The 18400-nt window shown below is 38.6% G+C and overlaps 1 protein-coding gene across 1 annotated transcript in view; it reads right to left on the bottom strand.

The window, feature by feature from the left end:
• The window catches only part of RALGAPA2 (Ral GTPase activating protein, alpha subunit 2 (catalytic)), a 156895-nt gene that overhangs the window by 72929 nt on the left and 65566 nt on the right, over positions 1–18400 (bottom strand). The window contains exons 11-24 of the mRNA XM_010005126.1: positions 18071–18244; positions 17002–17139; positions 16257–16405; positions 15722–15833; positions 14824–15061; positions 14157–14321; positions 12947–13087; positions 10704–10841; positions 10100–10197; positions 8017–8107; positions 7677–7853; positions 5407–5600; positions 4815–4913; positions 3392–3547 (exon numbers count right to left, since the gene is read on the bottom strand). Of these exons, the coding sequence (XP_010003428.1) occupies positions 3392–3547; positions 4815–4913; positions 5407–5600; positions 7677–7853; positions 8017–8107; positions 10100–10197; positions 10704–10841; positions 12947–13087; positions 14157–14321; positions 14824–15061; positions 15722–15833; positions 16257–16405; positions 17002–17139; positions 18071–18244 (2070 nt within the window). The remainder of the gene's footprint in view (positions 1–3391; positions 3548–4814; positions 4914–5406; positions 5601–7676; positions 7854–8016; positions 8108–10099; positions 10198–10703; positions 10842–12946; positions 13088–14156; positions 14322–14823; positions 15062–15721; positions 15834–16256; positions 16406–17001; positions 17140–18070; positions 18245–18400) is intronic.

The following is an 18400-nucleotide window of genomic DNA, read 5'->3' as shown; positions in this document are numbered from 1 at the left end:
TTCAGGTATTTGTAAAATTTGTGCATTGCAGTATTAGACTTTGGTTTCATTTTAACAGCTGTATTTATTGTCCAAGTCAAAAAACAGATATAGCTGCTATCCCTGGAATGGGTTTTTCAACTGTCAGTCTAACCTAGGCAGCTCTGGCTTCCCAAACTGCAACAGGTTATCCTGTGGCCTCTCCTAAAAATCACATCCCACAAACACTTCATGATTTTCCATAATCTGGACAAGGAATTGAAGCAACCACAGTGAACTACCTTCACTACCGCACGGCATGGTACTGAACATCCACATTCACCTTCCCTTACAATGGAGGTAAGGGAGGGGAGGTGGTGAGCCTCACTGAACTTATTTCAGAAAAAAACTGCAGGAAAAAAGCCCAGGCTCACTGCAACATCAGGAAAATGCCCACTGATTTGAGGGGCACAAGAGGAGAATCACCGTCCCCCCAGCGCTCACCTGCCCCCTGACCTGAGGCTGCCCCACAGACTGTTAGCAATGACAATGCCAGACTGTGACCTCCTCCATCTGGCCGTCCGTGCAACAACTTCTCCCACCTGAAAAGGTGATGCAATTGTTGCACAGAACTGTTCACTTCTTCATACAGAGATGTTTATTGTTAGACACTTCCACATGGACAAATTAGATGCAGCTCATTACCTCGCTATCTCCTTTCTCATCTGCTAAGCTAATTGCTACACTTTGAACTCAGAGTGCCCTGGGACCTTTTTTAAAATCTACCCTTACATTGCTCTTTTATATACCCCAGGAGAGAAGTCTGCAAAGTTGAGTTGCACTTGCTGGCAATAATATTGCATTAACTCCTAACCATATTAAGAGAAATATTTTTTTGTTTTTCTACCAACACCAAAACCTACACAACACAGGGGAAAATTTGAATACTCATATCCTTATGGGAGGAGTGAAAAGAGAAATATATTTCAAACAGAAACATTTTTGACACTAACTAAAATAGTGACAATCACATTCAGGTCAAAGAGGTTTCTGAAGTAGCTGATGTGATTCCCTGAAGCTGGGCTACCTTTCTGTTGCTTTCCCCCATAAGTTTCAAAGTTGCACAGAAGGAAAATTCTCCCATGAGAACCACCCCCTTTCTCCTGTCCATGTGCTTTAAGAGTGAGATACTTATGCTAGTGCTTAGCAAACAAAAACAGTCTGTGCTAAAAAAAATTGCACGCAAGTTTATTTTGGTATGCCATAGCTTGAATCCTAGAATCACACAATGCTACAAAGAACTGGGACCCATGTTCTAGTGATCCTTGATATCGCACCCTTTTTTATAAGTAGTTTATTAGATAACAGCATATACCAAAAATCTCAGGATCAGTACTGATCTGACCACTGTAGTGGTCATTGCACATCATCCTATTTCTTACAGGAAGCTCTGAGACCCCATGACAGCCAAGTGCTTCAACACACACTTAAAGCTTTGCTAGCGTTTGCAGGTATTAGAGGAAGTACCTGTGTCTCCTACAACACATTCCTGCATTGGTAGTTGCCCTCAGGAGGAAAACTGTCTGCCTGGTTTCAGCACCCATCAAGCACCTTGGCTCTAATCACATTGGAAATACAGAAATAGCTATAAAGGAATGTGCTTCACATCAACACTTTGCATGAGAATCCAGGCTCCAAAGCACCCGGAGTTGACACCTCAACTAGTTTCATAGCTAAGGAGAGCAAAAGTGGAAGGACCTAACATGAGAAAAAAAATTGTGGGCAAGTGTGCCACCAAGAGGCAAAAAAAAGCCAAACCCAGAGAGGCAAGGAAGAACAAAAGAGCAGCATCAGAGTACAAAATTTCTGGGAATGAAAACCCTGGAATGATGTGCAATGTGGGGGTCTGCCTTTTTTATCCACTCTTCACATCTTAAATCTTTTGTAACTTCTGGATTGTAACAGCACAAGGACTAAAATCCTTGCACAACAGCAAGAAGCTGTGGAACTGTTATTAACACCAAATCACAATCAATAGGGTAAAAGGAAGTTCAACAACAACCAACTCCCCATTATAAAAATCTCCCAGTATCTATGTAGGAAATGGTTCTTCAGGAAGCAGTCAGATTTAAAAGAAAAAAATCGAACACCCCTTAGCTTAGGAACTGCCAACATCTGAACACCTCAGAAAATCTGTCAACTTCATGGAAATGTGAAGATGAAAACTACGTAAGTTTTAAAATTATTGATATTTTCCACCCCTATGACCCTGTACTGGCAGTAGCTGCTATACAGATTTCAGGGTCTTTGTTTTTTTTCAAATATAAAAGTGATTTTTTAATATATTTTTTTTTTAAATCTGGTCTACATCAGGCTTTAAAGTTTTGAGTTGTGTGTTGCATGTGAGAGGATTTACCCAGGGGTCTGTGTGCCCTCTGCTGGTATCCACAGCACAGCTCCAGCCACTGTTTTCATTAGATTATTTCTTTTAAAGGAGAAAACTCACTCCTACACAGCTATAAAAACAGGAAAATGTTTTTAGATATTATCTGTTGTGTCTGAAGAGTTTTCTTATAGTTTTCTTGAGTATTTAGCTGTATCTGGTGTGCAATAATCCTCTGACATCTTGTGGGGAACAGTCACATCTTGATAGATTAAGTCTTTCCCTTGTGTCTCACTGAACACTACTATTTAGGACAACCCAGAACACAGGGACCTAAAACCAACATTTATCCACAGAAACAGCATGTTTTGGCAGCACTTCTTGGTTACAGCAATAAGATAACCCTCTGTCTCAATCATCCCTTCAATTAAAAAGAGCTGATGGATGCATCCATGAGTTCTGAGAGAGCTGACAGATGTTATTGCTAGGCCACACACCATCATCTTTGAGAAGTCATGAAGAACAGGAGAGGGGCCTGAGGACTGAAGGAGGGCCAGTGTCACTAACATCTTCAAAAAGGGCAAGATGGAGGATCAGGGAACTACAGGCTGATTAGTCTCACCTCCATTCCTGGTAAGATGTTGGAAAAAATTGTTCAGATATCATCTAGATGATGTCTAAAGGTCCCTTCCAACTCTGGCAATTCTGTGACAGTTTTATACATCCCCTAAAGGACTAATCTTCATTCTAATTTTTGAGGATGTATTTGGAAGCAATGGTACACAGCTCTCAAAAGGCCTTGCTGAGGACAGACATTGCTCATAAAATCAAGTAGTTCCTGTTCAAAAATTTGTAACTGAGAGAGCAATGAGAAAGTTAAGGCTACGTAATCTATAGAGAGTCCAGGCTAGGCTACACAGGATAACTTCATGCAACAATTGTAGCAAAGTATTGTGTCCTTTCTGCTTCAGATCTTCAAATATGAAAACACATACATTTTCATCAGCACTCAGTAATAAAAGTATTTTTTTTATCAGGTAAAGCTTGTACCTGGTCTTCACTTGTTAATCCAAGGTGCATCACAAAATAAAAATGAACCAGGAAATCAGAATTTGGTAGAACATCTTGGCGTCTGGTCATCATAGCACAGATCAGTCTGTATGCTTGAAGTTTGCCTTCCTTATACTCATTTGGCAGGGTGGTTGCCTGAAAAGAGCAAAAACTTTGTATTATTACTTTTTTTTTTTCTAGTAAGCAGTTAACACAAAACTGTATCTTCAGCAGATTTTCCATAAAGCAAATCTGTTCCCTATATTTATTACAATAAACTGTGTTTAGGTTTGGTGCGTTTTTTGGTAGCAGGGGAAGGGTCACAGGATTGGCTTTGGTAAGAAGCTAAGAAGCTCCCCCAGCTCCAAACCCAGCTAAGGAGTCAGTAGAGGGACAATAGATGCACCTCTGCGATTAACATATGAAAGAACTGAGATAAGACTTAAGCAGAGAAGTACTTAAAAGAAAAAAGGATGAGCTGTGCTGGGGTGGCAGAGCTGTGCTGGTGGTTGGTGAGGAAAGAGGGGAAGAAGATGCCCAAGCAGAAGTTTCCCTGCAACCCAGGGAGAGATGTCAGCTGTCCCCCTGCACTCATGGAGGAACGTGGTGGAACATTCCCTGAAGGAGCCAGGAGGGGTGAACTTGGCCAGTGGACTTGGATTCTGTGGCCAGAGGATTTGCTGCCAGTGGACTCTGATTATGCAGCTGTGGAAGACCCTGGATGGAGGGGAGTTTTTCCCGAAAGCAGCCCCTGACTCTGTGGGAAGCCCAGGCTGGAGCAGCTCTGGATCTCATGGTAAGGACTCATGAAAGAGAAGTTCATGGAGGACTCTCTGCCATGGGAGGGACCCCATGGGGAAACAGGTAAGGACTGTAAGGAATCCTTCTTCCTGAGGAGGAAGCAGCAGCAGGAACCACTGGCCTGTGAACTGACTCTAAACCCCATCCCCTGTCCCCCTGTGCCTCTGGGGGGAAGGAGGGAGAGAAACCGGGAACAAAGTGATTTAGTCCTGGGAAGAAGGGAGAGGTGGTGTAATATATTTAAGACCTGCTCCTTGTGTTTTCTGTGTCCTGTGTATGTTTGATTAGTGTGAAATTAAATTATTTTTTCCCCAAGTTGAGTCTATTTTGCCAAGGACCTTAATCAGTGAAGAACCCTCCTTGTCCTTTGTCTCAACTGATGAGCTTTGTCCTCCTCATCCCAGAGTGTGTGTGGGGGGGGAACTGAGTAAGCAGCCATGGGGCTGTTCCTTTTGTTGTTGTTTTGGGCCAAAACCATCAGATTTGAGTCCAAATAGCCTTTGGAAGGTATTCCACCTTCTTAGCCAGCAGTGATGGTAAAAATTACACAACTAAACTTTCACAAATGCCATACTAACACAGACAAAAATACCAATGTGTGAAAATCTTAGAAATAACTCACCTTGAACAACCATGAAGCAAAAATTCTGAGAGGAGGAATTAAGACAGGAGGAGAGGGGGTAGACTGATTGTCCACACTTATAGCCAGGTTGTCCCGTATCTAATGTTTTTAAAATAACATAGTTAATTAAACTGACAGGTTACTTTATTAATGCTCTCTGTTTCATATTATTACTTCTTCATTTTATTTTATTTTGTTTTGAGGCACTACACTATGCATTATACAGAGCCCCTACTTAAGCCAAAACTACTAGGAAAGCTTGTTCTACAGTGCTTCCCCACGGACTAAGCAAATACTACCTTTTTCAGTCACACCTTGGGCTCCTACACCGAATACCAACATTTGCAGTATTCTCTTTTTTTTGCTACTGTTTCTGCATCCCCTTTAAATTAACTAATATAAATTCTTGTCATTGAACAGGAACATTCTCCTTAGGGAATACCTACTGGAAATCAAACAAAATTAGCTTTATGACAGAATCCTCCAAATGTCGTCCTTCTGTTCCAGATGTTAAAACTAAATAACATTTAATTATAATTTTTACAACAAAAGAAAAACAATTATAATTAGATGTCAGCATCATATACAATACCTTTGCAAGTTTAAACCACAACTCATAAAGATACCCAAAAACTTTTGCATGGATTTTAGGTGACTGTATATTGTTCACATCTCCGAGAATTCCCAAGATCCTCCTCCATAACACCGCAGCAGAATCAGGGTGCCAACCGATAAGGCTTCCACCAGCAATTATACTGCAGTCATCAGCAAGGAATTCACTACTGTCTGTAAATTTAAAAAAGTTCAATTTCCAAGACTTAGAATGCAGTGGGAGACAGTGTCAAATGTTTTACAGAAGTCCAGGTAAACAATATCCACAGCCTTTCCCTCACTGACCAAGCAGGTCACACCACCTTGTCATAGAGATCAGGTTCATCAAGCAGGACCTTCCTTTCATAAACCTGTGCTGACTGGACCTGATCACCTGGTTGTTCTGTATATGGTGCCTAATGGCACTCAAGATCATCTGCTCCACTCCATGACCTTTGCCGGCACCAAGGTCAGACTGACAGGTCTGTAGTTCCCTGGATCCTCCTTTTGGCCTTTCTTGTAGATAGGTACCTTATTTGCTACCCTCCAGTCCACTGGGACCTCCCAGTTAGCCAGGACTGCTGGTAAATGATGGAAAGAGGCTTGGCGAGTGCATCCACCAACTCCTCCACTACTCCTGGGTGCAACCCATCCAGCCCCATAGACCTATGGATGTTTCGGTGGTGTAGCGGGTCACTGACCATGTACTCTTGGATTACAAAGGTCTCATTCTGCCCCATCTCCTCCTCTTCCAGCTCAAAGGACTGGGTATCTAGGGAACAACCCGTTTCACTGCGACAGACTGAGGTAAAGAAGGCATTTAGCACCTCAGCCTTTTCCTTATCCTTTGTCACTATGTTTCCCCTGCATCAAATTAAGGACGGAGATCATCCAAAGTCTTCCTTTTGTTATTAATGTATTTATGGAAAGATTTTATTATCTCTGACAGCAGTAGCCAAGTTGAGTTCAAGCTGGGCTTTGGCCTTACTACATCTCTGCCTCATGATAGACCTGTCCTCTCTTCCAGAGGCCATAAACTCTATTTTACTTTCTGAGCTCCAGCCAAATCTTTCTATTCAGTCAGGCCCGTAGTCTTCCCCAACAGCTCGTCTTTTAGCACATGGGAACAGCCTGCTCATGGGCCTCTGAACTACATCCAGACTTCCTGAACATCTTCTACCCTTCCTGACAGTCTCCCAAGGGACTTTGTCAATCAGTCTCCTTCCCCCTTTGAGCCTAGTTTAAAGACATTTCAGTGAGATCCACCAACTCAAGTGCGATCCTTTTCCCCCAAACAGAGATTGCGAGCAGATCCAGTGCCATATACACTTTCTGAGTTCCTGTGTTCAAAGAACCCAGAATTCCGATGGTGGCACCAGACTGAGCCGCGTGTTAATCAGGTGTGTTTTCCTCCCTCTTTCAGTATATTTCCCTACCACTTGCAGGACTGATGAAAACACCACCTGTGCACCCAAGCCTTCAACCAGCTGCCCAAATGCCTTGAAGTCCTTTCTAATGCCTTTGGACTTCTCTCTGCAATCTTGTCACTGCCAACCTGGACAACCAACAGTTACTTCCTATTAGTCAAAATACATAGCAAGGAATTTCCTCAGGCTGTTCTGTGATGAAATAAAACCATTACATTAAAACATATTTTACTTGAACACTGGGACAGGCTATCCCATAGAATGGCTTGGGTTGGAAGGGACATTTAAGATCATCTAGATCCAACCCCTCTGCAAGGTCACAGACACCTTCCACTACATCAGATTGCTCAGAGCCCCATTCAACTTGGCCTTGAACACTTACAGGGATGGGGCTTCCACAACTTCCCCTGGTGACTTGTTCCAGTGTCTCACCGCCCTCATGGTGAAGAATTGTCTAAGGGCAAGCAAGGGGTGTGCAAAGGGCAAGCAAAGGGCAAACAAGGTAATTCCCCCTCAAGAAGGCCAAGGAAGGCTATTCCCCTTCAGGAAGGCCAATGGACACTCAGCTGATTAGTAGTAATTTGACATAGTAAGCACCAAATTATTCTGAACTGTGTAATCATTTTCTGGATCACAATTTATTGGCACCTATGTCAGCTTCCATCTGATATTTCAAATTCCTTAAACTGTGGGCACCCAGATCACATTTTTTAATGAGCACTATGAAAAAAACTTGGTAATATGTGCAAAATGAACATACTTTATATAAGTAAACTGAACCATATAAACTCTTTTTTGAGAAAAAAAATTTAAATAGTAAATACATTTTCTGGACTACAAGTACCTGTTAAATTCGCAGTGTCTGAGGGACTGAGCTGAAGCCAGCGAGGTGCATCAGGATCTACACAAACATCTGCCGACGTAGTCGCTTCATGGTCTTCCTCGGAAGCTTGCCAGGGGATAAGTGCAATCTCCACTTCATTGTTATAGCCAACAGATGTGTCACTGCTGACACTTTCACCTAAAGCAAGGAGGGGATTAATAAAGATCACAAACCCTGTTTTTAAAGACTACATTAGCAAAGCATGATGAGAAAAGTGTCCAATATATCTGTAATAAGACATAAGTGATGACACTGATTTCAATTGCTACAGTTAAGAAAAACACTGTTTCTTGGAACTCACTTTTTTCTCTCTCTCTATAATTTCCATGTGATTGCTGCAAGTCTGCTTTCAAATCTAATTCAGCTGTACTACTGCTTCTTTGCATCAGTACCTTCAGAGAAAAAAAAATAAATTAATCTCAGCTTATTACAGATTTGAGATCTACATCATATTTTAGCAAATCCGAGATCTCTAATAACACAGTTATTAGAAATTAATTACAACTCAGTCAGAATATTTTCATAAATATTTACACTATCCAAATAACTCTACATGTCTTAAGGAAACCATGACGCTTTCAATTTTAGTCATTATCCTTCCATTTGTAAAGGCAGTTTTCATACCAATAAGCAGAAATTTTTACTTATGCTTTTCCACAAATCCAAAATAATTCAATACTTTTAAAAGTACAAAGAAATCTTTCAGGAATAAATCAGTAGTCATCTCTTATATCAGGGCACTACTCTTGCAAAACAACCCAATCAAAGACACCTGATTTTTTGTTCACCACCTTCTTCACCAAATGGATTTACAGCCTAAATGCTGAAAAACCTTCAGACAATTTTTCTGCTTAGAGACAATACTGCTCTGTCCCTAAGCGTATTTGTTTTGCTTTGTATCTGGCAGATCACCTTCAAATTCACATTTCTTGCAGCACCACGTCATCTATAATGGTAAAAATTAAATTTCTGCCAGGAAAACACAGCATCATGTTTTCCATTGCAAATATGCAACAAAAAGCCTCAACACCTTATCCCGAGTTCTAACTGCTAATGGAACTAAAACTCCTAAATTCCATTAACATTGCTGAAATTCCATGTTGATAGTTGCAATTATGAGTATTTCTATTTTAAAATCAATTTCTTGAAGCAATGTCTGATCAATGTCAGACAATCTATTTGTTCTTCCTACATATATCTGAAGAAGCAAATTATTGCCACTAGAGAGACAACTAACTAGCTTGTAGAACTTATTACTATATTGTCTAACATAGTAGCGCGCTTTTTTTTTGCCTTTTTTTTTTTTTTTTAACTGGAGAGACTTGACAATCATTCCCAAGAAATACATGTTTGCTCATGTTGCCTGAGAGACTGCAGGGTGATATCCCTTCCCTGAGGAATCTGGCTTTTAGTGATCAGTGCTGACAATGCCCCCAGTGGGTCAGACTGGCTCACATGGCACATTAGCCACACACAGTGAGTACATGGGCAGACCCCAGCTTCCACTTGCAAAAAAGGTGGGAGTGTAATACTAGTAGCAGCCCAACAGCACCTGCCTGTAAATATTTTATAACATATACCACTGAAATAGGATGGGGAGCCAGGTTAATTTTTAATTTCCCCAAACAACTGAGCTTACTTCTCTCCCTCTCCCTTTCTCTCCCCCACACAAACAGACTTTTCCTTCCTTGTTGAGTCCTTCTCTTATTCCTGAAGCAGTAAGTGAAAGCACGCTACAGAAAATGTCTCATCCCTCCTTTCTAGAGCTAAGTGTTCATGATATTTAAAGCCTAGACATTTGGGAGAACTAAGTCCCAAAGACGAGACTCAGCTTGAAGTCCTCCATGCTGTGTTGCATTATACTTCACAAAGACAATCAACCTTAGTAATTTATTATTTTTACTGTTACTTTTTACTGTTTACATTAAAAATTTACAAAGCTCACCCATCCTTATGTTAACTCATACAAACATCTGGAAGGCATAGCTGGTGATACAAATTGTGATTAAGGTCCCCAGCACTTTAAACCATCAGACATTTATTCCAGTATACTGTAGCTCTGTAATCATGATTTATTTATATTTTTAAAGTTGTGAACTTTTTGTTTCCATTAAATATTTTAAAAGCACAAAAGTCTTGTGTAAGACTAGAATATAGCCAATTACATAAAACTGCATAAGCAACTGAGAAGACCAGAAGACACAGAACAGTTGTACCAAATAGCATATGAAAAGCAACAGCTCAACTCCAGATCCGATACCTGAAGTGTGAGGAATCATTTTTCACACATTCAGCTGCTACAGTTTCTAAATACTAAAAAGCATCTAATTAGAAATAAAACATCGTTAGAATCTTAATGATAATCACTTTCTGATTTGCCTTACTTGCTCAGCTTCATGTTCCTTCTTTGTATATCCCTTATTTTCCTGCAGTGATCTGGAGTCTGAAGAAGTTAAATTATGAGAACTCCCTGCCTTTTTACCTAGAAATTTTAGAAAGTAAAGACAAAATACAGACATTTGTGGCACCAAAGTGCATAGCAAATTATATGAGAAATTCCATGACATTTACATGTGCACTCGTATTTACAGGTAAGTGAAGTGATCCAACATTAAAACAGTATATATGATGTTTTGAAAAATCCTTCAAAAGCATAACCTACTTACATGGCAGGAGCAAAAGTAGAACTGTAAGCATGAATACACAAAATTTAAGTGCAAGCAAGATTAAAAAAAAAAGTTCAACAGTTACATACAAAATGCATACACTCAAAGTTTTCAGCTTTATAAAAGGCCATGTCCTGCATTTGTGGTCTGTAACTTCTTCAGAAAAAGTTATTTCAGCAAGATACCAACAATATATTTACTAAGAAAATGAGATAAAAACTACTTTAGAACAGAGCTGGAAACCACAGTAGCATTTATGAGGCTGAGTAAGTCTCAATATTTTCTTCAGAAGGACAGTATTGTTATATTTTATCAAAATTACCTTGAAAAAAATCAGATGGAAACTGATCTGCAATATCTGAAGTGCTGCTACTTCGAGTTAGCTGCTGCTCTTGGTCTGCAAACAGGCCTGTAGCTTCTGTTCCTGTTGAATTTTCCAGTTGTTGAGATTCTTCAACTTCTGTTGATTTAATTAAAACACAAAATATTTGTGCGATCTCAGAATTATCTTCACATGTGAACTCCTTGCCTAAGAAATCTCTATGAAAAAGTGACCCATTCAAATATTTAAAATTCCCGAGTTAGAAAGCCAGAATGTAACCTCTAGTTACAGAAGTTACAACTTAAGTTTTAGAAAATATCCTTAGAAAAAAATGTAAAGTTCAGAGAGAGCTGTATGAGCAGTGTAAGTGGTAAAACATCTAGGAAAAGGCCAGAAATTACTCTGGGGAGGTGGGAACTCGCAAGGAAGTGTGGGAGGATGCTACGTGAACAGAGTTATATTTTTCAGAGCTACAGACCCAAACTAGACCATGTTCGTTCTGGACATGGAAAGAATCAAGGAGAGATGGTGAACTGCAAACGCAGAGTGTGCTTTCTGACTTGTCCTCCATAAAGAAGGGAAGGGGAGAATAAAAAAGGAAACAATTCAAACAGTAAAAAAGGATCTGAGCTATACATGATTCAGGCTTAGTTTGTGAGGACAAACTGAATCATGCAGCTTTTTTTCTGTAACTGAAAATGAGAAATAAAAACAGGGAAGAGGCATGAAATTCAGGTGAGAAAGTAAATTGACATACTGGTATTTACTGACCTCAAAGTATCACTGTTGACATTAAATATCTTACAGAAAGCAATAAAATAGAATAAAAAATTAATATTTTTTTTAAGTTTTTCTTCACTAGCTAGAACAAATTCAGTGTTACAACTGAAGATTCCTCTAAGCAGCATGAGACAAAAAAACACTAAAAATATTTCAGAGATCAGGAATCTTCTTGCCACAGCAGCTAGGCACTCTGGTTATGGCTCAAGAGTCACAAATCCCTCCCAGGAGATGAAATGCAGAAGGTGTCAGAAAGTCGTATTTTCAGAGACTTACTAGGTGGAAGCTGAATACAAAGTCTGCTAACAGGATAGAGAAATTTCACTGCGTCTACCCACACATCGTGGCCAGGTGATAGGGTGAATGCCCTACAACAAAGCAGCTCTGTTCTCTCAGGTCATGACATTAGTTTTTCACAACTATGCCTGGGTATGGGTACAGAATTCAGTTGAGAAGCTGTACACTTAGGGTTTGCTGCAGCTTTATTTGTCAAAACTGCAAGTTCCATAGGACAAGACTGTCAAAAGCAAGAAAAAAGTTTACTATGCTTTTGAGAAAAAACTGCCCACTTCAGTCCAAATAACCACAAAAATGCCCAAATCTGGATTGCTGCCTTCAGTTTTTGCATATCTAAACACCAGTATACTTGGCTTGAAATGTATAAAAACTTTAACAACTGGTTGGAAACCTTTAACAAAATCAAGAAATTTGAAGTATAAACATTAATAAAAACATTTATTTATTAATAAATTTAAATAACTTTTACTTTAATTACTAGAGAATATGGATCTAATGGTAATTCATGGTAATCTTCAATACTAAAATGAAAAAAGATTGCACAGGTTGCAATACTAAAAACATTTTGAGAGAAATCAAGCACTATCTGAGAATGAAGAGACACAGGCAAATCTTCTAGCTTCTGGAATCAATATTTCAGGAAGAATTTTTTAGAAGAAAAAATAAAATTCTGCATCTGTAACTGAGTATAACACAGAATTAATTGAATGAGATTTGTCTTTAAAATCAAATAGCACAACCAGCTGCATTTCTTTGCAGATGTTTCTTGCACTAGCTCATTCAACTAGTTTCTAGAGTAGTTCCCTGAAAAGATACTGCTCTCCTCCTTTTTCCTCAAAAGGCTAATTATTTTGACAATTAACCTGGTGGTAGAAAAACAGATAACAGGAAAGCATAAGTAGTAGCCACTTTTTGCTGCCCTTTGCAACTCTGAAAAAGAACAAAAAGAACAAGACAGCCTCCTACTAAACTTGCTTGTCTCTTAATGGCTACCAATAGTATTTAACACCATGTTTTGAACAGGTCCAAGGCACAGGAAACAGAACAGGTGTAAAACATTTCATTTCACACTAAAGAATAATCAACTGGACAGAAAGGGAGTAGACCGACAACAGTTTAAAAATATAAAGAACATTTATATAAAAGATGACTTTAAAGTACAGTACCTGACAGTCTGTGAGAGCAAGAAGTGTAAGAGATACCAGGTAAGAGAGAGCTCACAGTGTGAAGCAGAAGAGGTACACTTTTAGTAGCTGGCAAAGCCTCATAAAGATGAGCACAGTTGCTGATAGACTGGCTTCGCTTAGCTTCCAGAAAAAAATAAAGCAATAATTAGGTCAGAAAAAATAATGAAATATTTGGGAGTTTGACTGTCATGATGCAATGAAACACAAAGCTTTTGAAAAAAATAATTTTATACCTCATCAAAGCCAGAATAATTATTTTTATATGACCGTGAGACACAAAATGAAACTAAGGACTTTTTATACGTGAAATTCACCCTCCTGCCTGTCAACCTACTTGTTTCCTACCAATGAAGCTTTTCTTCCTAGAGGTAGGAGGTTCCTTTAATTTGAACACACACAGCCAAGTAAAAGTCCTTGCTGACCAACTCTTCAGGTTCTCCCTAATGCTCTGGTGAGAAGCCTAGGGGAGAAATGCTGCAGCACAAGAAAGAATTATCTGCTGGAGCACAAATAGGAACTCGCTGAATTTAAAAATAAAACAGAAACAAAGAATGAATTTACTCCACTGCCAAAATGTTTTGCGACCTGAGCTGAAGACTGTGGCCTATTCTGAAGCCCATAGTCTCAAAAACGTACTAAATCCACCTTCAAATTCTCCTGGTAAGAAAAACGCAGCTAATCTGATAAAAATGAGAAAGGAAGCTGTGCACCAAAATATCTCTGGTTTAAAAGCAGCAGATTTTCTATGGAGTTTTAATCCATAGCCCACTGAAGTGGAACATGGAAACATGCCATCACAAAATAAAAAATATCAAATTCAGGCTGCTGAAATGCTTGAAAAATCAGGTATCTGCTCAATGCCTGGGGTCTCAGACATTCCCCATAATTTCTCATCCCAGTTCTCCCTTCTCCTGTTTTCGTCTTTCTAGACAATAATTAAAGTAAACCATAACTTGTAATTAAATATATTTAAAAGTATATTTTGAACTTTGAAAAATACTTCTGATTCTTTATTAATTCTTTATTCATACAGGTACTGGTCAAGACATTCAGATACACATAGGCAACATCTCTGTTTAGGCATTTAATTATTAAGTTGCACAACTCCTGGCACCAGCCACAACTCCAAGACAGATTTAAAAATTGAACATTACTGAGTGGGAACATGAACACTTCATTATGGTCTAACCTGTTGCCCTTTGACGAACAATATTTCTTGCTTTCTCAACTCCTGGGGCTCCAGAGGTTGTAGCACTTCTGAATCTCATTGGCTCCACAACTTCAGGATGACTCTTCCAGCTTAATGAAAAAGATCTTCCCACTACAGCTGTTTTCTGAGGCTCTAAAATGCCACCTTAGAGATAAAGAGAACAAAATTCTTTTCCATTATATGCTTGGGCACATATTTTTTCTTAAAGTATGACTGGACTTACAAGCACTCAGACATGAAAAATATTAATCTTTCAAACAACAGAGGGAAATTTTTACTTTTAATAAAAACAATCACTACTTCAACTGTGTGCATAACGCTTAATAAAAACACATGGAAAATAATTTTTACATTGATGACTAAGCCAGGCTACAGCACAGGAAACCACATTTCATTTCTGCTACACAGAAAAGACTTATTTTGAGCAGGTACTAAATACTGCTAAATAACCATCTTCTATTGACCCCAATTACCTTCTCTCCCACAATGAAGGATAAGAATACATAAACCCAAAGCTCTTCATACTTGATTAAACAGGTTCTTACACTAGATTAAGTAGTATTTAATGTTAGATTAAATTAATTTTAAAGTTTAAACTTAAATATTGAACTTGTTTGATAGAAAAAGCACTGCAGCACAGACTAACCTTTTCCCCTCTGCTTTTTTTCTTTTTGTTCACTGAGCTTATCCAAGGGTAAGTTTGTCATTTCCACCCCATACACGGTTCTTGCTAGCACTGCTGTTAGAGAGTCCATGATATTGGCCCACTCGTTTATGAGCTCCTCCCAGTCTGTCAGGGCAGACAGAACACTGAGCAGCTCATCCCACAGCTCCCGAGAAATGTAAACGCTCAGGTTTGCTCTGATCCATGCTACAATGAGGGTCTGAGAGAAAAGGAACAAGTAGCAGTTCATCCATTTCTGTCAAGATTAATTCAGTACACCAACAAATAATCATGAAAGTTCCTGACTAGAGAAATTTTAAAATTCAGAAACATATGTTTCAGGTAGTCTGTATGTTCTCTCTTAAACTGAAATAATACACTGTGTATAATAATCATAACAGAACAAAGAACTGCCTCATACACCTATGGAATGATTGTGGCAGTTAAGCTATTCCTGTAACACACAGATACTTGTAGCTGAGCAGGCAAAGTAAAATATGATGTATAAATCTCTTCATCTCAGTCAGTGTGAGTCAGATTTGACTTGACAGCTGAACTTCCAGGAAAACAGTTACATCAAGCTCACATTTCAGAGATACTCATTGAAGATACCCCACAAAAAGACTGTGTGCCTGCCTGTTCTATCACGGTTTGTAACAGAGCTCTGAAGACCAGCTCAAATCAACTCCTTGCTGCACCTGCAATCCGCCTCCCTCTGACAAGGAACAGTTCACAAAGTAATTCCTTGTTTTACTGCAAAGGAGAATTTTTTTCATGTTTTGCAAGTAGGTTTTATAGTATTGTGTAATAGTGCTTAACTAAAACTATGGGTATTCATCATGAAAAAAAAACAAAAAACAAACCAACTCCAAACACTCACTCGGAAAAGTAATCCTGACATGCTTTGAGCGAAGGTATCCTTTATTTGGTTTTCTTTTGGCTTCTGCATCACAGCTTCTGTTATTCTAAGGAGTATCTGTAACATCTGTTCCCTGGTTCCAAAACAAAATTGTACGTTTTGTTCACATGTTCCATTAATTGTACTTGTTAATTTTCATGTACCAAAAAGCCCTCTTAATTCTCCAGTAAGTCTTACATACTGAGAATGCAAACACACTTCAGACACTTCACAGATCATTTGCAATATAACATTAGTTGGCTGTGGACTGTAAAAACTAATGTTTGAAAATGTCAACTCAGGAATGGAAATACCACCCAGAACCTTGAACTCAAGTAGTACAATGAGGTAGGCTCAGCAGAACCTACAATGTCACAAACCAATTCAGAGGCCAGTCATGAGTGTGACAATCAGGTCTGCCCTGAGAAAAACAGTATTTTCCCTACCCAGTAATACTCCCATTAAGTTTAACTGTTGGTAACTTTCTCTTAAATGATGCAGAATATACTAGGCTTACCACGTCTTTTTATTCATTGATAGTTCCATTATCATGCGCCTAAAGATGCTCAGAACTGCTTTGCAAGCATCAACTTGCTCCTTGAGAAGCACAGGGACTTCAAGGCACGGTTCCAGTAAGAAAACATTCGCGGAGTTTGTCAAGAATACCTTCAAGACAGGCACTGACAGTCAGTTTACTTAGCATCGGGAATAAAAAAGTTAAGACTTAGAATAAAATACTTGTCCTCCTCCAGTAAAACCTTTTGCTTTCCTTAGAGCAAGGTTCATGTTTTACCTATAACTTCATTTTTTCTTCAACATTCTAGGGAAAAGTCAGGTGGCATTACAGATCCAGCAAAGGAAGGCATTGTTCAGTAAGGGGTTCTTAGCCATCTCTTCTGTTTGGTCAGGCAAAAACACCATTCCTCCAGCTACTCGTTTCTTGCCATTATATGCTTAAGCAACCACCAGTATTTCCAATAAATGAGATTCAATTAAAGCAAATGTACATTTCTGATTAATTACTAGTACCTATAGTAGAAAAAAATTAACCTTGTGTCTAAAAATAGATCTCTGGCTCTAAGACACAGACACATGGTTTAATACTATTTTTTTTAAAGTTATACATTAAGTCCAGATTCTATCTTACAAAAGGCATCAACTGCTGGTAGCTGTCTTCCTTAATCTCAGAGACTGTATTATAATTTGTAGCGTAAACTAAACGATTATGTAAGATACAGCCTTGTACTCTGTGTCCACCACACCTGTAAAGCTGCTTGAGCACCAGCTTTAACATTTTTATCTTCATCTTCCAATATACATCCTCTGTTAACAGCACTGGTGAAGGAGTACGTTCTTCCCCAGCTGGAGGAGCGCTTATGTCCTGAGTGGTCAGAGGAAAGCTTTCAAAAACATGACTCAGTTAGTGACAAAGCAGAAAGGAAGAAGTCCAAATTTATTCAAAATAATTCAAAACGTCAAAAGCAAGAAAAGGGACAACTGTCATGTCCTACACTCAATTTTAGCAAGGAATTTATGTCTATTATTTCTTAGTCTCTCAAACTGAGAAATACAGACTAATAAATACACAGGCTACATATGGAGTGTAACGGTTGATAAAACTTTTAAGAGCTACTTTAAAATATTTGACATCACATTTTGTAGCCACCGATTGCATTAATATTTTAATTTAAACCTGGCAAAACTATAAATTCCCTACAAAAACACACTGTCAAAACCTTCTCATCCTCACTATGTTTTTAGAACTCAAACCTTTCTCAGTACAGCAGAGCTTCCCTTTAAATAGCTTCACAGTGTCAAGAGTACCAAAGTCAGCTTTTACTGATAATTCAGGATAGGATACTAAAAAGATGATGCACTGAATTTGTATCCACACTTCAGATTTTCTACCCTAAGGTATCTGAATCCAAATATTGCCTCCAGGATCTACAAAATACTAGATATTTGCAAATTCTTAAGTAACTAACACCAAAAGGAGATAGTCCTACATGTACTAGGCCAACAGACAGTGTAAATTTTAACACTGCAGAACATATTAGTATTTCTTCCGTTAAAGTCTTGCTACCGTATTTGTATAGACAGGGACTAATCAACCAATTACATTTTTCAAAATAGCTGCAATCTTTCCTTACACTCAGTAAAGGCTATTGAACACTCAATATTTTTTATAAATTTCTGGGTCTTAAGTATAAGAATTTTTTTGTCTTGATTTTCCACACATTTTTAAAATGGATATGCATTTACATATTGAGTTTAAAAATTATAAAATAGATTGTGGGTGAACAGCATAAATATGTAACAGTGATACCATACATGTTTACCATCCATTTGCACTGATGAATCCTCTAAGTTGACAACAGCATCCTGACTGTCTTCCTTCTTGTCTGGCTCCTCCATGAACACAGGTTTCTCTTGCAATATCCACTTCCGATACACTTTAACCACTTTTCGTGTTGCAGATACATCAGAAGGTGGCAATAAAAAAGCCTAAATTAAGAAGTTAACTCATTTTACTGTACAGGGGACATAAGATTTGCATACATATATAAACATGCCTCCACACCACCACCCATAAATACAACTCATAAAGAAAGGATACATGATTTTTACTTTTATGTCTGTACTAGAAGGAGCTGAATAATC

The sequence above is a fragment of the Chaetura pelagica genome, unplaced genomic scaffold (genome assembly GCF_000747805.2).
Source record: "Chaetura pelagica isolate M959 unplaced genomic scaffold, ChaPel_1.0 scaffold171, whole genome shotgun sequence".
In the NCBI taxonomy this organism is placed as follows: domain Eukaryota; kingdom Metazoa; phylum Chordata; class Aves; order Apodiformes; family Apodidae; genus Chaetura; species Chaetura pelagica.
Note: the sequence above shows the minus strand (reverse complement) of the source record. Positions and strands in the feature narration are given on the sequence as shown.